At 34.4% G+C, this 20,354-nt stretch overlaps 1 protein-coding gene across 3 annotated transcripts in view; it reads left to right on the top strand.

The window, feature by feature from the left end:
• LOC149795713 (uncharacterized protein ZK1073.1-like) overlaps positions 1-20,354 on the top strand; it is a 166,272-nt gene that overhangs the window by 97,908 nt on the left and 48,010 nt on the right. For all 3 annotated transcript variants that reach the window (XM_089965600.1, XM_089965598.1, XM_089965599.1), the window contains 3 exons: positions 9,540-9,602; positions 10,128-10,188; positions 12,339-12,425. In XM_089965600.1, the coding sequence (XP_089821726.1) occupies positions 9,540-9,602; positions 10,128-10,188; positions 12,339-12,425 (211 nt within the window). The remainder of the gene's footprint in view (positions 1-9,539; positions 9,603-10,127; positions 10,189-12,338; positions 12,426-20,354) is intronic.

The following is a 20,354-nucleotide window of genomic DNA, read 5'->3' as shown; positions in this document are numbered from 1 at the left end:
TTTTATACCAGATTGCTCCACAAAGCAGAACCATGTCTGAAATATGATAAAACATTTTCTTTCATCTAACTTGTAATAGGCATCTTTTCTTTTCCAATACATGAATGATAGACCTTGCATGACCATGTTCTCGTAAACATCATTCGTTTATTATGTAGTTTACTGAGGTTCAGAGTTAACATACAGTACATGATTTGATCTGCGTAATTAGAATGGGAAAATTAGAATGGTCATTGTGACCCAGTGACTGCTGAACTCGGGTGACTATTAGGACAGGTTTGACTATATTGTCACTAGAAAATGTATTGTATTTCACTTTGGGAATCACATCTTTGAGGTCAAGGACATGGGTCCATATTTAAGGTTTCTTTAGCTTTTGTTTTATAACTTAAAAGTGATTTGAAGTACAAGCATGAAACATGGTAGACATGATTCCTATGATAACATCTTGTATATCAGAGTCAATTTGTTCCTATTTTCTTCATGATGACACTAATGCCCTTTGACATAATAACATGAAACTGGTTAACTTTCATTGTCTGCCCAGTAACTGTATAGCGCTGTCACAAAAGTCACATATTTCGTCTTTGTACACTTTTGGTAACTTCATTGTGGTTTATAATGAAGACATCTCACAAAATTTGCTTGTTTATACATGTATCCCAGTAACTGGTACATTTCATAATTAGAATGTGGAAGCCATTTATATGCCCATTACCTAAGTGAAATTCTTTTTGCTTCCATATTGATATCTGACTTGCCTGTCCAAGACAGGAAGAAAGAAATAATGTTTCAGTTAGCAAATACTGATGTAGAGTTTGCACGAAATTATTTATTATATTCTGCTATACAGGTAATTCCTCTTTATGGCTTCTTGCATTAATCTAAAATATAAATTTGCCCCATCCTGTGAGGTAACATACTGGCAAATCATATTGTTAAATAAATATATTATTTTAATAAAGATTATCACAAGAAATAGATTCTGAAACAAAACACATCTGTGCAGACTATATCATCTTCATTTGAATCCACTTCATTCTGTTCCACTTGCTGCAACACTGAATAGTCTTTCATGTGTCTACATGCCAATATGCACCAGTCAGCAAATCAGTTAATGAATCATTCAAATTATACTTCATGTCCTGTTGCACCAGTAAATATTTATCACAATATTCATAATATGTTGTGTTCAGAATACAGTGTTCACCAGGTTCATATGTTTAGAGAGTGGGTCTTTCAAATGCTGCTCAGGCATAATTATGTTAATCTTTTTTTTACTGTTGTCTTTTATTTTGTATACATTTTGCAGAATTTTAACGTATTTACTTTTATTTTGATGTTGTAGTACTTTATGTTTGCATGGATTTAGAAGGGTTTATCTTCCTCAATTTTGTTTTTGTTCTTGTAACATTTTTATACAACATTTTCTCAGCACCATATAGCCATTGTTGTGATGACATGTCATTGCGCACACAAACATGCATGCATGTGCACACACACACACACATACATGCATGTATACATACATATATACATACATACATACATACATCTACTCCGGTGGCCTTGTGGTTTAAACATCCACCTCACATATTCTGCAGACCATGGGTTGGGAAGAGTATGCTGTGAACACTTTCTAAAGATGAATTATACCATCAATACTCGCCTTTAGGACAAGTCCAACTGCAAACTGCACAGATCCAGATCTACCATCACATACTGTTCCAGTGAATCTGGGTTCTGTGCAGTTTGTTAGGAGTAATTAGTAGAACAAACAGGATAGACCTTGATCTTCAGGTGCACTATGCTACAACACATCAGGAAAGCATTTTTGTTTGCATTTTGACTCGTCTTATAAGCAAGTATAGTAGTAAATATTTAGTAAATACTTGCAGGAAATATTATGCAAAGACTCGTAGCACAGCTACATTTACCCTTTCCAAACCCTTTGCTTTCTGATCGAGTTTCAAGTAATCAGAAAAGGAGCAATTATGCTTGCTGCAGATATTCTGCAAACACAAACAGTATGGGTTCAATAAAGCCTCACCCCATCTCCCCTGTTTTGTCTTGTTCTATTCTTTAAGTACCTTTTACAGTTACTTACTGTTTGTCAGTTTTTCTGGTAACCAAGATTCTAGCTAAACAGTTTGAAGAGGATATTTTATATTGTGTATTGTGTGCTATTAGATGAGTAACTGAAAACTAATCTTGAGTAACCACCGTCACTACTACCCCTGGAGTAGCCATTGGGTTCAAAATGTCAAATCATCATAATTGCAACTTAAAAGGCAGTGTTTGCAAGATAATTGCAGTTTAGAAAATTTGCATATCCTTTGTTTGTGCACAGTAGCTATGGCTAATTAACTTACTGTATTTACCATATGTATTGAAACATGATAAAATCATTGATATTTTTCCTCTCGCAGAACGGTGATTTTTTTTCACCTAGATCACATTACCCAAGAATTAGGAAACAAAATAAATCATGTTAAATTTGTGCACCCTCCCCTCTGACTGCAGGCTGCAATAGAATAGATAAATAAACTGCCTATTCATTAATAAAATGAAAGTAATGGATGGTAAATACGGTACCTGGAATTATTTTTTGAGTACCAATTTGCAAAAGTTTTGCAGTAATGTACTGTTCATAACATCTTTCTTCCTAACTTTGGGGTGTTTGCAAAATTATTTGCACCTCACTTGTGCCAGGCATTTGCTCATGCCATACAAGCATATTTTGAAAAAAATATATTTTAAATATATTTTGTAACAAGATTCCAAAGAGATAAATTTGTTTCCTTCCACAAAAAGATAGATTCTTTGGCTCTTGAAATTCATGGTTTTAGCAGGCAAACAAAATCTATCAAATGTAGTACCCTGCCAAAATTATAGAAACTTGTGAAAAGAGTTCATACAGATGGATTTGTTTAACCCCAGCAAAAATTCTAAGGTTGAGCTTCGTTTGCAAGCAACATTGTTGGCAGGATACCCAATATATTTAAGTTCTTGTTTGATGCCTTAAGGACTGAAACTGTTATCATTAAGATTATTGTATGTGTACTGTTTAACATCTCTGAAGGAAATATTGTTTTTGCATTTTGCCCTCAAGCACCCACCCCACCCCTAATTTAAGGCAGCAAATGTGCAATAACATGTTTATTATATACTCTAACTTACAATTGGCACCATTTACTAAAATATTTTAACATTACTGAAGGAAAGAAATATTAAAATAAATATGTGCTTTTTATTTGCTATTGAACTCCTTCATAGGGCATGAATATGTGAGAAAGCTTGCCAGTAGCTTCCAGTGGGTTGTTTGTTCTTCCCAGGAATTTTTCAGGTTCTTCCTCCACCAGATGTACTGGCCATCATGTATAGCCTATCTTGTGTTGAAAAATGGGTGTTGAATCCAATACAGTAGTAACTTCCTGCATTACTTTCAATCCTGATGAGCATGAATGTGTTGGGAAAGTTGAATGGTGTCATAATGTAAATGTAAAATGTTCTGTAAAATCAAAATGTCATGAGGCACGTCATTAGTAACAGGTAAATATTGTTTATGTACCTCATGTGTCAAGTCTGTTGGACAAAATAGAGTATATAACATACTATACGCTCACTTTCAAATCAAGTCCGTCTGCAAACAAAACATACACCCTGATCTGCTTTCACATTATGTGACAACAGACCAGGATCAGTGTAGTTTGACTGGACTTTTTTTTCCACTGATTACTTCCAACAAACTGCATAGACCCAGATCTGCTGTTGTATTATGTGATTGGCGTGGGTGGGTTGTATATGGTGAAATTGGACTGGATAAATAAGTAAGTATATACGTCAATAAGAATAGATGTACAGTTGAGTGCATTTACATAACTTGTTGCAGTCATCCTTTTGGCATCAGTAAAAATTGTTTTGCATCACAGTCAGTCAGTTATCAATGAAACACCTGCCAGACAGTCCAGTTTTCAATGAAACACCTGCCAGACAGTCCAGTTTTCAACGAAACACCTACCAGACAGTCCAGTTTTCACTGCTTTGAACAACTTTAGTTATAATCATTATACAGAGTCATCTGAATGATGTTTTAAAAATGTATGTGATATTTCTTTGAGGGTAACATAACAATTTCTAACATGATTAGGTTGCTCATCAAATCTATATATTTATAACAAGAAAATAATTCAGGGCACCCTGTTCTGATATTCTTGCTATGAACTGGTTATCAAAGCTTTTTCAAACAAGCATTGGTGTCAATATTTTGCTTGAGAAAGTGGCACTGAGCTCATCATTCTATCAGACCTTTCATCTTCCATGTGTGTTATGGAATTCTGTTCTTTCTTTCTGTTTCTTTTGTTATATTTTGAGCATCAATACAAATTAATGTCCACAATTAGATGGCATATTTTTTTTAAACAATTTGTCCATCTGGTATACTGTCCTTTGAGTGACACAGTTTTACATTACACCACAAATATGATGCACGTCATTACAGTGTTACCCAAACTGTTACCCTTGTCTGTTTATCAGTGGGGCATCTGAAAGATTTAAATTATTTTTATTATATTTTTGGTCATTGGTGGGGCATTTTGTTTCTCAAAGACATTCCTAGTTTTTAAGATTTTGTTAAAGAATCATTCCTTTAGCAATGGTAGATTTTCATATTAATTTTCAACATGCTAAAGGAATTGTAAGATCCCTTCAGTCACCTAATGGATGGGAGGATGAGAGGTCAGAATTGTCAGCATGGAAATATACATGTCAAACCAATCACAGTTATCACATTAAGCTGCATCATCCTTGGATTGTGTTTTCAGTAGTAACTAATTTCCCTATGGTTACTAGTATGGAATTCAGGGTCAATGAATTATTGTTTTATATGCCTTCTTGTTTAGCCAAGTCTGCTGCACAAATCAGTTGTTAGACATATAACTATATAATATATGATTTGATTTAAGGTTATTAATATATGTACTCTGAGGGCCAGTAATCTTATTCTGTATTCTGCAAGGTTATAATGAGGCATTTGTTTAAGACTTGAATGTACCATATAAATATTCACATGCAAGACCAATCCAGCTGCAAACAACTTAGATCCTAATCCGTTGTCACATAGTGTTCCAGTAGATCATGATCTGTGTCATTTGTTCGGCCAGTTAATCTTAACTGCCTATACCCAGATCTGCCAGTGCATTAAGCCTGTTAGGTTCTTTGTTATTTGTTACTTTGATTAGTTCTGACAAACTGACTAGATCCAGATATTCCAGTACATTATGTAATGACAGTTCTGGGTCCATAATGTTTGCAGTTGAATGTGACTTAATAGTATGTGTTGTATTTGATGATATCATATTTGTCATTGGATGACTTTCAACCCACTCTTAACCACAGGGGCCCATATCGTTGATTACAATTTACCTGTCATACATGTACTATATAATAACTACAAGGGAGGGCACTTTTCTCCTTTCTTGTGCATGACCTATGCTGATATTTCAAGCTTACATTTCACATAATGTGATAAATTGGTACCGATGTTTAGGTCAGGCATACAACTTTGTATGCGTATTCAAAGTTTGGTTTACTATCATACTTTTAAGGAATGTCAGACCATCGTCCCATGCTACTGCTCGACATGGTCATGATTGCGCCTGCTTATTATGCAAGTGAAACCCTGCTGAATAATACTGTCCTCTCATTGGTTAAAAGAAAATCTCATCCTTCATTTTTTGTAGCTTATTTTCAGTTGGCCAATGAGAAGGCAGTATTCCATTCAGCATGTTGTTTTTGTATATTAAGCGGATGCGATCATGGCCATGTCAAGCAGTAGCTTGGGAAAATGGTCTGGCATTCCTTAAATGTATAATGACAGCAAGCCATACTTTGGATATGCATACAAAGTAGAATGCCTGAACTAAACATTGGTACAAAATTTATTACACTGCTTGAAATGTAGCTTGAAATATCAGCATTTATTCTTAAATAGGTCACGCGAGAAAGGAGAGTAGTGTCCTCCCTTATAGTTATTGTATAGTGCATGTATGACAGGTAAAATGTAAACAACGATACAAGCCCCTGTGCTCTGAACTGCATGTATAGAACTAGATCTGGCATGATAGGCCTGTCATGGTCTACCTACTTAACAGGGAATTATACAGTATCTGGAATGAATATTATGTAGACCCTGATCTTCTGGCAGGTAACACATCAGAGTTCGGTCTATGCTTAATGCAATTGGATGTACAAACATCAACACAAGCAAAATATATCATATAGTTATGTGAGTAATGTTTAGAAAACCTGCATTGTTTGCATTATAATGATCTGCATGCATTCTACATTTACTGCATGATTTACAAGTAAAGATTTTTGTGCAAACATTGGTAGAAGTGTTTTTGATTTGAAGCAAGCTAAGGAATGTGGATAATTTCAGTTTCCAGAAATTAAAATATGGTTATTGACGCAGGACAACCACAATAAACATTACCCCAAATATCCCAATGGACAGGGTCTTTGATGCAGAACAGCCTCAATAAACGATGTCCCATTTATCCCAATGAAGGCGGTCATTGAGACAGTACAGCCTTAAATCAAAAGTGCCCCACATATTCCAGTGAACACTGTCATTGATGCATTGTATCCTCAACAAACATTGCTGCACATATCCCATGGTGAACATGGTCATTGATGGAGGACGGTGCCCATATATCTCATTGAATGTGGTCATTGATGCATGACAGCCTTAATAAACAGTGCCCCAGATATCCCATTGAACATGGTTATTGATGGGGTTCGGTGTCCATATATCTCAATGAATCTGGTCATTAATGCATTACAGCCTTAAAACAAGTGCCCCAGATATCCCAGTGAACATGGTCATTGATGGGGGATGGTGCCCATATGTCTTGATGAATGTGGTCATTAATGCATGACAGCCTTAATAAACAAGTGCCCCAGGTATCCCAGTGAACATGGTCATTGATGGAGGACTGTGCCCACACAACCCAATGAACGTGGTCATTGATGCAATACAGTCTCAAAAAACACCTCAATAAACTATGTCTGACATATCCAAATTATTAATTTCAGTAGCTCTAATTTAGCTGCCAGCCTGTGATACACCCAACTTTTGAATTTGAGAAACCTTCAACCATTTTCTCATATGCTCAGATTGTTTCAGATTTGTTGTATTTGTTTGTATTTTGCCCTGTTAAATATTCATTTTCTGATTGCTGTTAGATTCTTTTTTTTTTTTCACGATCTACTTTTTATCACAGAGATTAATATCAAAATAACAGTTATGTTTGCCTCTTGTTATTGTCCTGCATAATCTTTCATCAGATTTTGTTTTGGAAAAGAAATCTCCATTTTATACAACTGGATTAGTTTCAGATAATGTCACACAAGTTAGCTGTGGTAATAAACTTCACTGATTCAAGAATCAAGGCCAGGATCAATCAAGATTGCACATGACAGTCCTGCAATAGGTTGTTTGCATATGTGTCACATCGTTCAGATGAAGACTCTCTATGCTTGCTTATAAGTCAAATCCAACTGCAACATAAATATACTAAAATCTGCTGGCACATAATGTGCAGCAGATTTTTGAATTTTTTGTTGTTGTAATCAGTAAAATATAGACCCAGATCTGCTGTCACAATTGATAGCAGATGAGGGTCTATATAGTTTGACCAGACTTTAAAGTGAGTAAATACAGTAATCAAATATTTAAGCTCAAAAATGCTCTCTGTATAGTATAATACATTATCTCAATGTAGAAAAACGCAGCCATATATCAAAAAGTGGACACGATTAGCAGTATATATCTGCATTTGGACATGATTAACAGTATATGTCTAAATGTGGACAACATTAGCAGTACATGTCTAAATGTGGACAATAGTAACAGCACATGTCTAAATGTGGACAACATTAGCAGTACATGTCTAAATGCGGACAATAGTAACAGTACATGTCTAAATGTGGACAACACTAGCAGTACATGTCTAAATGCAGACAGTAGTAACAGCACGTCTAAATGTGGACAACATTAGCAGTACATGTCTAAATGCGAACAATAGTAACAGCACATGTCTAAATGTGGACAACATTAGCAGTACATTTCTAAATGTGGACAAGATTAGTAGTACATAATTATCTAAATCTGGGCAAGATTAGCAATACATGTCTAAATGTGGACAGATTAGCAGTACATGCCTAAATGTGGACAAGATTAACATTATACATATATGTCTAAATGTGGACAAGATAAGCAGTACATGTCAAATGTGGACAAGAATAATCTATTAATGTTGGAGAATGCAACCATGTGTGCTAGGTCTGAGTAAACTGAAACTATATTGGAAACATAGGTACAGTTTTTTTTGCAGATTTAAGTGTCAAGAATACGTGCATATATAATATGTATGTGTGATGTAACATTTTAAAGCAGCAATCCACAATAATGGCTAGATGGTGCCAGCTATAGGTAACTTTCCAGATACATAACATTAAATTGCTAAAACTTTCAAGATAAATGTAAACATGAAATACAAGAAAACATTTCTGCAAACTGTATATAATATAAAAGATAACACATTTAAAGTCCTTAAAACATTATGAATATTTGTATATAAACCAAAAACAAAGACTGTTATCCATACTAAATACATATTCCATCTGTCTTTCTGTTCATAACTTTATCACCAGAAGAAGAGTATTGTTTGCTTCCTTATATGGGATCTTTGGGAGAGGGTTAAAGAACAAATACACAAAAATTGCAGTTACAGTGACACTTAGGAATATTTTTTTACCAACTTATTGAGAATGTAGAATGGCCCTGATGCACTCTCCTGCATGAGGTAAGAGGTGATGAAGAACTGGCGAGAGTCCCAATGGCACAGTAACTGGATTTGGGATCAAAAGTATGCAGATTTGAATCCTACCATTGGATCATCATGGTTCAGTTACTGTTGTGTGTACTTGAGCAAGGCTCTTTACTCCAGTTGCCTTAGCACAGCAAAAAAATAATGTGTTACTGTGCCATAAAACACAGACATAATATGTCCCCATTTTAAATTTTTCTTAAACTCTCACAGTCGTTATAACTTCAGTCAGAATTTTAAAAAATTGTTGTGGGGACAGATTTATTGGTCCATAAGAAACCTAACCAAAACCAAACATATGGTTATACCAGAAGGACATGCAAATTAGATCAGAGGAATTTGGCAGACGTTTTACCATATGCTTGGGGTGTGATATAATTTTGCTGAAGTTGCACTAGGATGACTTATTTCTTACAACTTTAATAGCCTGTATTTAATTAACATGGAAAGTGCCAGTTTAGGACATTATTTAGACTGTCCTTTGTTTTCATTATCTGAAAACCAGATGTTTTTTAGTGATAGGTTTTATCTTTACAGAACATAATTTCATAATATCGAATGGCTTCATGCCTGATGCTCAGGGATTTTATGATTTTTCATTCTGTTTTCTTACCATAATTCATCAATATAATTTTCTTGTTTTTCTAGCTACACATTTCCATCTATGCAGAGTCTGGGAGAAGATTTAGTGTGTGTGTTGGATCAATTAGAGTAAGAAACTGGAGCTCTCCTGATGACACCTTTATGATTCTGTCAAGAACTCTCCTTCTGACACCTTTATGACTCTGTCAAAAACTCTCCTTCTGACACCTTTATGATTCTCTGTCAAGAACTCTCCTTCTGACATCTGTATGATTCTCGATCTGTCTGTTGGTGCAAGCCAGTGTGTCTTAATTGTATTCACATAAGAAAGAGTAGTATCCTATTATTGTCAAAATTATGTCAAAAATATGTTGGTGACTAGAATGGATTATTAAGAAAATCTGTCAAATTTAATCTTTATCAGATTAAAAGACATTTTTGCTAATACTTCATATTTTATGGTCATGCCTGTCATTTCAACATATTATGTAGCGTTTCTTGGACACGAGTGTCACTAATGAGAACAATTTCTTTCAAATAATCAAAATGAAAACTATTTCTTCCATATTTAGGTTTATTCAACAGTATCATTTAATAGCAATTCTTCTTAGTGTTATTAACAAAATTAGATTGTACTTCTCTTTGTCGTTACAGTGTTTCAGCTGTGGTTGGTCTTGGAGAGGGGGCAGGTGCCAATATTTTATGCAGATTTGCTGTAAGTACAAGTCAGTTTTTACCTGTACATAACTATGTAACTAATTATTCACCTGTCTACCTCATTATGATGCTATCAAAAAAGCAATAGGTACTTAACAACATGCAGCTATCATTAGTATCCAGCATCACTCTCTCGAATAAAAACAATGCTGATTAAAAACAATGCTGATTATGTGAAGGAACTAGGTAGTGGATGAATGTTTACTGATTATATTTTAGGGCATGTTATATAGATTGCTTTGAGGAGCAGATACTTTTCCCCCTCCGCACCAATCTTTCTCTTCCAATTTCCAAATTGTGTGTGTGTGTGTGTGTGTGTGTGTGTGTGTGGATTCAATTCTATCACTTTGATGTTATCACTTCAACTGTGGCTGTTAGAAACTCATTGCAAAGGTGCACAAAATGTTTTTTTTCTCTCCAAGGTACACAGCTTCCAGTAATGTAAAAAATTCATCAACATGTTGCTTCACAGTACTGTACAGTGAATCTTCATGTCTACAGACATCTGCTAATGGTTGCAATTTACATTATTATTAATCTTCAGCTTTGACACGGTGAGTAGCTTTTGCTCAAGCAATAAAAATAGGACTCTAAACCTACAAATTAAGAAAAGAAAAAGAAATATTCAGAATAAAAAACCAACATCTTTACTAAGAAGTAGATCCTTGAAATTTACTGATTTAGTTGCCCTTCTCTACCCCCCATTTAATCACTTAACTGTAAGTGGTAAAGCCTTCAGGCAATAGACACCTCTATTGATTGCCCAACTCTTCAGAGACAGTTTGATATAATAATATTTGGGATGTCTTATGATGGATGTTGAATTTCTCAGAGTATATGCTGAGAAAAACCTTTGAATTGGTGGTTATGTCTTGCAGATACATTGATTTAAGGAAGCTTGATAGAAGTTACCAAAAGATAATTCCTTGCTACCAAGTTAACCATTCATATATGGCTATGAATTAATGATGTAAATTGAATCCCTCTTTGTTCAGGATACACATTCATTCCTATTCAAAATTTAATGACACTGTATTTTGGAACACTAATTCATATTTCCACTTTCACAAATTACTCACAATCATAATCTGAGTACATGTATGAGAGATTTATTGCCATACACACCCATGAGTGTCAGGGGTATTGCATAGGTGAGATGAAAACCTGTACACCAGACCAATAAAACCCTTACAAAGACCAAAAAACCTTACACACAAAAAATGTATTCATACATTATATAAGAACAACAGTTTTAAAACAACAAATGTTATATGCAAAGTATTTTTACACATATTTACATAACTATTTACATTCCTGAAACTTTATTTCATTCTTTTTACTTATAACACTATCATCTTCCTGCTTTGGCTAAGCAAAGAAGCTTTTGATGGATGCTTCCTTCTTCATTTCAAAATTTGGTTTACGCAGCTTTGTTATGAAGTGTTTCCTCCAGATCATATATGCTCGACGCCACCACTTTAATGTCTTTACTGCATATTTTACCAAAAGCATGTGAAGATCCTAACTTGGATATATCTACAGTGCCAGGGAAGACTTTAATTCAGTCAGTCTGAAACTTGCCACGACCTCAGTCAGTGTCTTCAAGGTTGTATTTCTTTGACTTTAGGCTCAGCCATTTGATGGATGGAATATTTAAACTAGATGAGAGAAATTTAAAAAAGAATTCTTGTTCTAAAAAAAGTACGCCTAGGGTCCTGGTTGCACACAAAACAAAAAAATGTACAAAAAAAAATTACAAAATGGTTGTATGGCCATACACTGACGAAAAAAGAAAAAAACGTACAAATTATGGGTAAACTGTACGAGTTGACACCTGTGGTTATTGTGATACTTGTCTAGTGTCTGGCTGTCTGTCCATCTATGCATGAAATGTTTCTCCTGAATGTATGGGCACTTGGTACATAAGTTACTAATATGGCGTCCATCAGCAAGTGGGGTATAGTTGTGGCCCTATCCTCTCCAGTCCTAGGGAGAGGTCAGGCATCTATTTATGATAAAATTGCAAATACAAAGATTTTTAGAATATTTTTTGAGCAAACACAATACACGTATTCATAACAGTATACATGCATTCATAATTGCCATTTAATGTTACACTAAGTTTATTGATTTTTTTTCTTTTTACAGATGGCTCATCCTAACCGTTGTATGGGGGCCTGTCTGATCCACTGTACTGGTACTACTGCTGGTTTCATGGAATCTTTGAAGGACAAGGTAGGACAACCCCACCTAGCCTTATATTGACCCCACCCTCCTCCATCACTCTAAAGATCAAAGTTTTCCTGAAACTTTAACACCTTTGCCCCAGTCTCATCTTGGCATGGAGGTAAAAAAAACCCAAAAAACTTTTGACTATCAGTCTGAACTTAATTGTTAAAACTGTCAAATACAAAGAGCAACATTAAAGAAAACTGCATTATGATATAAAATATACATCTTTATTTCTATATCCCACTGCTTGCAGCAGGAGGCTTGTTGATTTGATGATATACATTCATCTCTACTTCATTCTGTATATCCAACCATCTGTCTCAAGAAGCTTGTTAGTAAAACTGTGCAAAATGTATTATAAACAAATAAAACTATGCTAATAATCGATGTAAACAAATATATATTGGACTAATAAATATGTAAACAAATACAAATTGGGCTGATATATATATATATATGGAAACAAATAAAATTGGGTTAAAACAAATATAATAAGCCAATAAAGTTGCGCTAATATACATGTTAAAAAAAATAATGGTTAATATATTATGTAAACAAATAAAATTATGCTTTTATATTTATAATAAAATTGGGCTTTATATGTAGTATATAAGTATCCATATGTAAATGACCTGACTATAGTTTCATGCCATTACAGTGGTCTTTCTGTTTTGTTTATGCCTGTTTTTGAACTTTTGTGGCTTAGACTGTTTAGCAAAAACCTTGTTAGTTTGAAATTTGCTGAATGTAGACAAATGAAATTTGGTTGGCATGCTTGTTTATATATATATATATATATATATATATATATATATATATATATATATATATATATATATATATATATATATATATCACCTGATTATACTTCAGGTTTTGACTTCTTGAATGTATACTTTATTTTTGGACAAAAACCTTATTAGCATGATTAAGCAAAAGTCACCTGAGGTAGACGAGTCTAATTTGGTTGGCAGACAAGTCATATTTGTTTGGTAGACAAGTCAAATTTGGTTGGCATGTCTATGCATATGTATTTGACTTGGTTACATTTTTTTGTCGGTATAGCAGGAACATGTTAAAGAAAGTTGTATGGTCTCCATGCCTGGTATCTCCTGCTTGAAATGACTGACAGTTAAAGACTTCTGGATGGAAAAGCAATCCATCACAGGTTAACCTTCTAAGTGAAACAAGTCACAATGAGCAGTCAAGTTAACCAGATCCTTTGAGGTTAATGACTTACCTAGGGTAAAACAACATTTACCATGGTAATTGTGTTATGTATATCTATAGTGTGTGTTACATTTTTCTCCATGATTGTAGATTGTAAGGGTCATTTTGTAAAACTTTTAAAAAGCTAACTTTTGTCCATGACTTTAAAATAAACTTTAGGATAATTTTTATAAACACTACTTAGATTTGAGTTCAGGACATAGGTATTCCCCTTGAAAGAAAAACATGGACTGCCTGATCATTGCCAGGTAGCTTGCTTAAACTGAAGTAAACAGACCTGACCTTGTTTACAAATTAATGGAAATGTACATTAAGATGACAGAGCAGAGGGCACTGTCCCCCATCCTCCAAAGATGGGGGACAGACAACATGTAAAAAGACAAATGAAAATAGTAGATGGTACTTGTTGCATGGTTGTCCAAGTTTATATCAAGTATGGTTGCCACAACGACCATTTGAAAACCTTGTTATTGTTACTCATCCAGAATGGATGGTCCCTTAGGTATGGGCTTTCACCAGAACACTTTGATAATGTTTAATTAGTCCTAAATGACTGCTCTTATATCCAATATGGTTACCACAGTGGTCAATTTGAAGATCTTATCACTCAAGAATATCTGAGGTTGTTTAAAAATTCCAGTGTTTAAAAGAAGATTATGGTATTTAATTACTGGAATTTGTTTAATGCTGCAGAACTTAATTAGAGCTGTCAAAATTTTAGGAAACTTCTACTGTTTACCCAGATATCCTAATGATTGTTTACCCATGTACCCATGCAAAGGGATGTCACATTAAGTGTGAACCTGAACTGCTTTGTTATAGGATCATACATGCCAGCCTTTCAGAGAGGTATAATTATTACTAATATAAGTGGTAAAAAAGCATAATCTGAGCATAAAAAGAACAATCCATACTGTACATTACATGCTATAATTACAAATCAGCTAAATCCATGTGGATTAGTAGTTAGTACTAGAGTATAGACACAAGACAAATTGATAACTTATTTATGCATCACACTCACATTAACTAGTCTACATATCTTTCACTGAATGGTCATGATATCCACAAATGATGAATGCTGTATTACAATGTCGAATTCTTATTTTAGAATTTGAAAAGTGCTATTGATTTGTCCTTTTCTAATGCAACATGTTTTTAAGTGTAACAAAATCCTTCTCCTCTAACGTTTTTTAGTCATATAGCATCTATGAGACACATCAAAAAAGCCTGTTTCTCTTAATATCTGGTGCCTTTTTTTTATATTTAGACTGGTCTCCTAGGTATGAGTGTATCAGAATGATTCAGTGACACACTGTTTCACATTCAAGAAACCCATGTTTTCTTGGAACTGTTTTATGTACAGTTACTACAAATAGAAAATAAGGAAATTAGATGGAGGTCGGACTAATGATAAATGTGCAGCATCTAATAGTCATATAATACAAGCCTCGAACTGTAATCATTATTCTGTGTCTCACTCACTCCTGATGTCTATAATTTGAATTTGGAAACATTTTAAAAAATTCTTAACAGGTACCTAAAGACAGCTAATTAAAAAAACTTCAGTCCCATTGAGGGATTGTTGTTTTTTTATCCTGGGAACATTTATAAGCAACAGATGTATTTTTGGTCATATCTTATGACCAAATCTCAATGGTTTCTCTTGATGCAGTTACAATACAGGAATTGCTCAAGTGATATTTCATTGGTTAAATACTAAATAAGGGCAGATGCTTAATATATTGAGTGTTTAGCCCTTTGCAAAATCAGGTATGTAGAATAGGTCTGATGGGTCCTGCTGTATCTCATATTCGGAGACCAATGGAGACAGGAGCTGTTGTGGCACATTGCTTGTCATGCCAAACTGGTCGCCAAATTGAATCCTATCATCGGATCAGCTTGGTGCAGCTACCATGATGTGTCCTTGAGCAAGGCACTTTACTCCAATTGCCTTGGCACTCAGTAACCAACTTTTGTTCCTGTTCTGCATTTGACCAAACCAAACAATGGGGCTTTCAGTAAACTTGACTTAATAGATATGCTGTTGATTTTATCTTTAGTCAGTTTCTATTGATGTCTCTATAGGGACAGAGAGACAGCAGGGGGGGGTCTTGTTGTATACATTAGGGAAGATATAAATGTAAAAAGGCGACTTGACTTGGAGTCACATGAAATTGAGAGTATCTGGGTGGAAATTTTTCAAAATAATGCAAAATCTTTCCTAGCTGGTTTCATTTATAGACCACCTTCCTCCAAAGCATTTTGGAATGATAACTTTTTGAAACAAATAGAAAATGTTCTTGCACAGGAGAAAGAAACATATATACTCGGAGATATAAATAAGGACCTTCTCAATACTCAAATAAGGAACAACTGGATGGAATTTATTGAATCATTAGGCCTAGACCAGCTGGTAAATGAGCCTACAAGGGTAACAGAAAAATCAAGCACTCTTATTGATCACATTTATACTAACCTACCAGACAATGTGGCTTGTGTTAATGTACCGAATGTTGGTCTTAGTGACCACTATCCTACTTTTTTGACAAGAAAGGTTAAATGCAAGAAAAATAAGAAAAATACACATAAAATGATCACTTACAGATCGTTCAAAACTTTTAATGAAGAACAATTTCTCAATGACCTATATAAAGTTCCATGGAGTATGATCCAAAATTTGGATGACATAGATGAAGCCATGAGGGTGTGGACTGACTTGTTTATGGATGTAGTATCTAAGCATGCACCACTGAAAGTACATCGAGTAAAGACTGATATTCAACCTAATTGGCTTACTACTGAAATCCTAGATGCTATGAAAACACGAGACAAATTCAAGGCTATGGAAAACCATGCACAATATAAAGTATGGAGAAATAAAATAACAAGTATGATCAAAAAAGCTAAAAAAACTTATTATCAATCATTGCTTGAAAACAAAAAGAGCAACACAAACTCAATTTGGAAAGTCTTCAATGAACTCACTGGAGGAACGCACAAAAAACAGACAAATAAAATTCACTCACTTCTGGTAAAGGACACCATAGTCACTGATGAAACTGACATTGCAAATGTTTTCAATGATTTTTTCATCAACATTACCACAAAGTTAAAAGAGCCAGTGATAGAAAACAACTTTAATGAACTGAAAAAGTTCTGCAGCAGTAAAATCTCAAAGGAGGTATGTTTCTCTATCCCACCAGTGTCAAAAAACTTTGTTAAAAAATGTCTCAGTGAACTTGATACCAAGAAAGCTACAGGACTTGATCAGATTGGTCCACGACTCATTAAATCTTCTGCCTTTGCTATTGTAGATAGCATAACATTCATAATTAATTTAAGTATTGCAACCTCATCTGTCCCCAAAATATGGAAAACTGCAAAAGTAACTCCTATTCACAAATCTGGTTCTAAGGATGATGCTGATAACTACCGACCAATTTCAATACTACCAAACTTGTCAAAATTGATTGAAAAACATGTCCATGACTCATTCATGTCATATTTAACCAAACACTTGCTGTTACACCCTAATCAATCAGGCTTTAGACAGAACCATTCCTGTGAGACTGCCTTGATCTCCCTAACTGATAAATGGCTTCAAGCACTTGACCAAGGTTGAATAATAGGAACTGTATTTGTAGATTTCAGGAAAGCTTTTGACATGGTGGATCATGAAATCCTTTTGAAGAAACTGAAAATCTACCAGTGTGATGAAAGAACAATTAGATGGTTTACTTCGTACTTAAATGAGAGAACACAACATGTTTACATAAATAATGTTCTGTCTGAACCCGAAACAATTAGATATGGAGTACCACAAGGCTCAATTCTAGGTCCACTACTATTCATTTTATTTATTAATGACCTACCACTTTTACTAAGAGACTCAATAACATCTACAGATCTCTATGCAGATGACACAACATTGTCAGACATCCAAAACACAAAGCATGAGCTCGAAATTTCTTTACAGAATGCCCTAAACAAACTGGAAAACTGGTGCACATGTAATGGCATGGTGGTAAATACTGGTAAAACTAAAATATTACTTATCTCAACACGGCAAAGAAGGACAAATCTTGATAGTGATGAACTATGTCTGACATGGAAGGATACAAATCTGCAAATAGTCTGTCATGATAGGCTACTTGGTGTTCTGGTAGATAATAACCTATCATGGACTGAACATATCAAACATACCAGTAAAAAAGTCAATTCAAGTTTATGACTTCTCAGTAGGATAAGACATTTTCTCCCTGAAAGGCACAGGAAACTATTTTATAACAGTTACATACAACCCTATTTGGACTACTGTAGTACAGTATGGGGTAATTCAAATGATAAAAACATAGCAAAGCTGGCACATCTTCAAAAAAGAGCATTTGGGCTAATATCAATCCAGAAAGAAAGCAAGGAGAGTTTAGCTGGTAGGTTAAAAATATTACCTATTAAAGACTGAATCTGTTTGAGAAAAGCCAAATTAATGTACAGGATATCTCAGAACAGTGCTCCTGAATATTTACAATCACTATTCCAGTATAGGCTACCTGGTAATACTCCCCACCTGCGATCCATTTCAACCAAACAGTATAAAATTCCCAAACCAAATAAGGAGTTATTTAAAAAAAGTTTCCAATACTCTGGAACTCTGCTCTGGAATAGTATTCCAGCTGAGATTAGAAATGCCCACTCTATTTCCTTCTTCCAAACCCAATATATCCAGTGGCTTCAGAGATGCAGCTTAAATAAATGAATTCCTTTGTATGAGGGCCTCAAGGTAGATTAGTTTTTAGCTAATTGTGTTACCCTCTTTAAATAAGGTCATTATTATTATTATTATTATTATAGCTTGTTCACATTAGCTATCAGTTGGCTTAGAATGAATGTCAGAGCTGAGTTTTAAAACTTTAATGAATATAACATCACATTAAATATTAAACTTGTATTATTGGGATAACTCACAAAAGCATACACCTGGTTAACTACCATCACATCAAGCTCTAGGAGATCTAGGTTGTCACTGCTGTTTGTTCTACTTAAGCTTGCAGATGTACAACATAGACTTTGAACTGCTTGTTCATAACATGGCAAATGTATGTATAGATGGTTTATTGTTGGATTCAAGTTATGCATAAATATGATACTCAACATGGCATTTGTATTATGATTTTTGCAATATGGAGCATGTTTTGATCATTTGGTAGTGCACACAAATTGTAATCAGAAGATCCTGGGTCTGATACTTGCCCAAGCCAGCATAGGTCGACGTTCTTATCGAGTGTTTGGGAAAATCACTTTACTCAAATATCCTCAGCATGATAGTGTCAGTAATGTGTTGAAAGTGCAATTGAAAACCAGCCAACAACAATATATCATGTAATACATTATGGTAATTTCATGATCCAGTCTTTATTATGTGTGGTTTTGATACTTCATGGGAAAACAAAGTATTGATCATTTGTATTTGGCAATGAACGGTTCACTTGGACGATTGATAAATGATGGTAAATTTATTGGAAACATGCTAAAGTGTTCATTACATGTTTGAATGAGATCACGGCTGTATTTAAATCCAGGGTGCTGATAATGAGTTAACTGTTGAGTCAAACTTAATTTCATATCATCCGGGAGAGATGGTTACATTAAAAGAATTAGTGTAAAATGGGTTTGCAACCTAAGATAAAATCCCCATGGATGCTGATGTTTTCTTGCACAGCAACAAATTAATGTGCTGAGAGCCTGATTTTTAATAAAAAAAGCAGGTAACTTCTCAACAGAATAAAATCAACATTGATGCTATTCACTTTTAAAGTTTTTATTCATTAAAGATGTATAACAATTTTCCTGTCCTTGACAGCTCTGTGGAAATGAAGTCCAAGGCTACTGCTTTCTTCCATATCAATAAAATTTTGTCATTGAGAATGTCTGATAACAGAAAAGGCAGATTTAAAATATTTGCCACTTATGCTTTTGTTAGGCTTTGTTTTAATCGAGCATCATTTAAGGTAAAAATTTACTCCTATATTTAGTTGTTTACAATGGTGTCATGCCATGAGACAGACAGGTTTCCAAAAGAAGGATAGTAAAATGGTGACCTGAATAAGATGAAAACTCTTTGTCATACTTTATCATGCTATGTATAAACATTTCTTTTTTTGGTAAAGTTTACAAATCTAGCAATTGTTAATACTAGTAAACTGATTCAAAAGATGTCATTATACAGAATACTGCAATCATACTGACTTAGTAATAATTGGTTTTCCTGCGTGTTAATTTGGAATGCCATCCGGGCATAAAATCTGATCCATCATGACTGATTATCCAGTAAACTACAGTTCCTCTCACTCTTTAATACTGTTCATTGGATTTATAAGTGTACTGTGTTAAATCTTAGTGGTAGGTTGTCTTATGCTAGGTAAATTATAAATGAAGGACTCTGTTATGTCAAGGCATATTGTGCATTAATTTCAAATGTTTTGTTACAGTTTGTGGGTAATGTATTGAAAATAGTGAATGTAAGACCCAAACTCTGTTATTGTTATGTGCAGTTTAATAAAAATGTTGAATTTCTGACCCAACCTGTCTTTCATTTTACGGGTAATGTTTTGAAAATGTTGAGTGTAAAACCTAAACTGTCAGCTGGAGTGTGCGGCCAGGAATTTGAAAATGTTGAATGTAAACCCAAATTGTCTGTTA

This window comes from Sinohyriopsis cumingii, chromosome 7 (assembly GCF_028554795.1).
Source record: "Sinohyriopsis cumingii isolate HCF-2022 chromosome 7, ASM2855479v2, whole genome shotgun sequence".
Lineage (NCBI taxonomy): Eukaryota > Metazoa > Mollusca > Bivalvia > Unionida > Unionidae > Sinohyriopsis > Sinohyriopsis cumingii.
The sequence above is the reverse complement of the archived record's forward strand: the minus strand, read 5'-3'. Positions and strand labels throughout refer to the sequence as shown.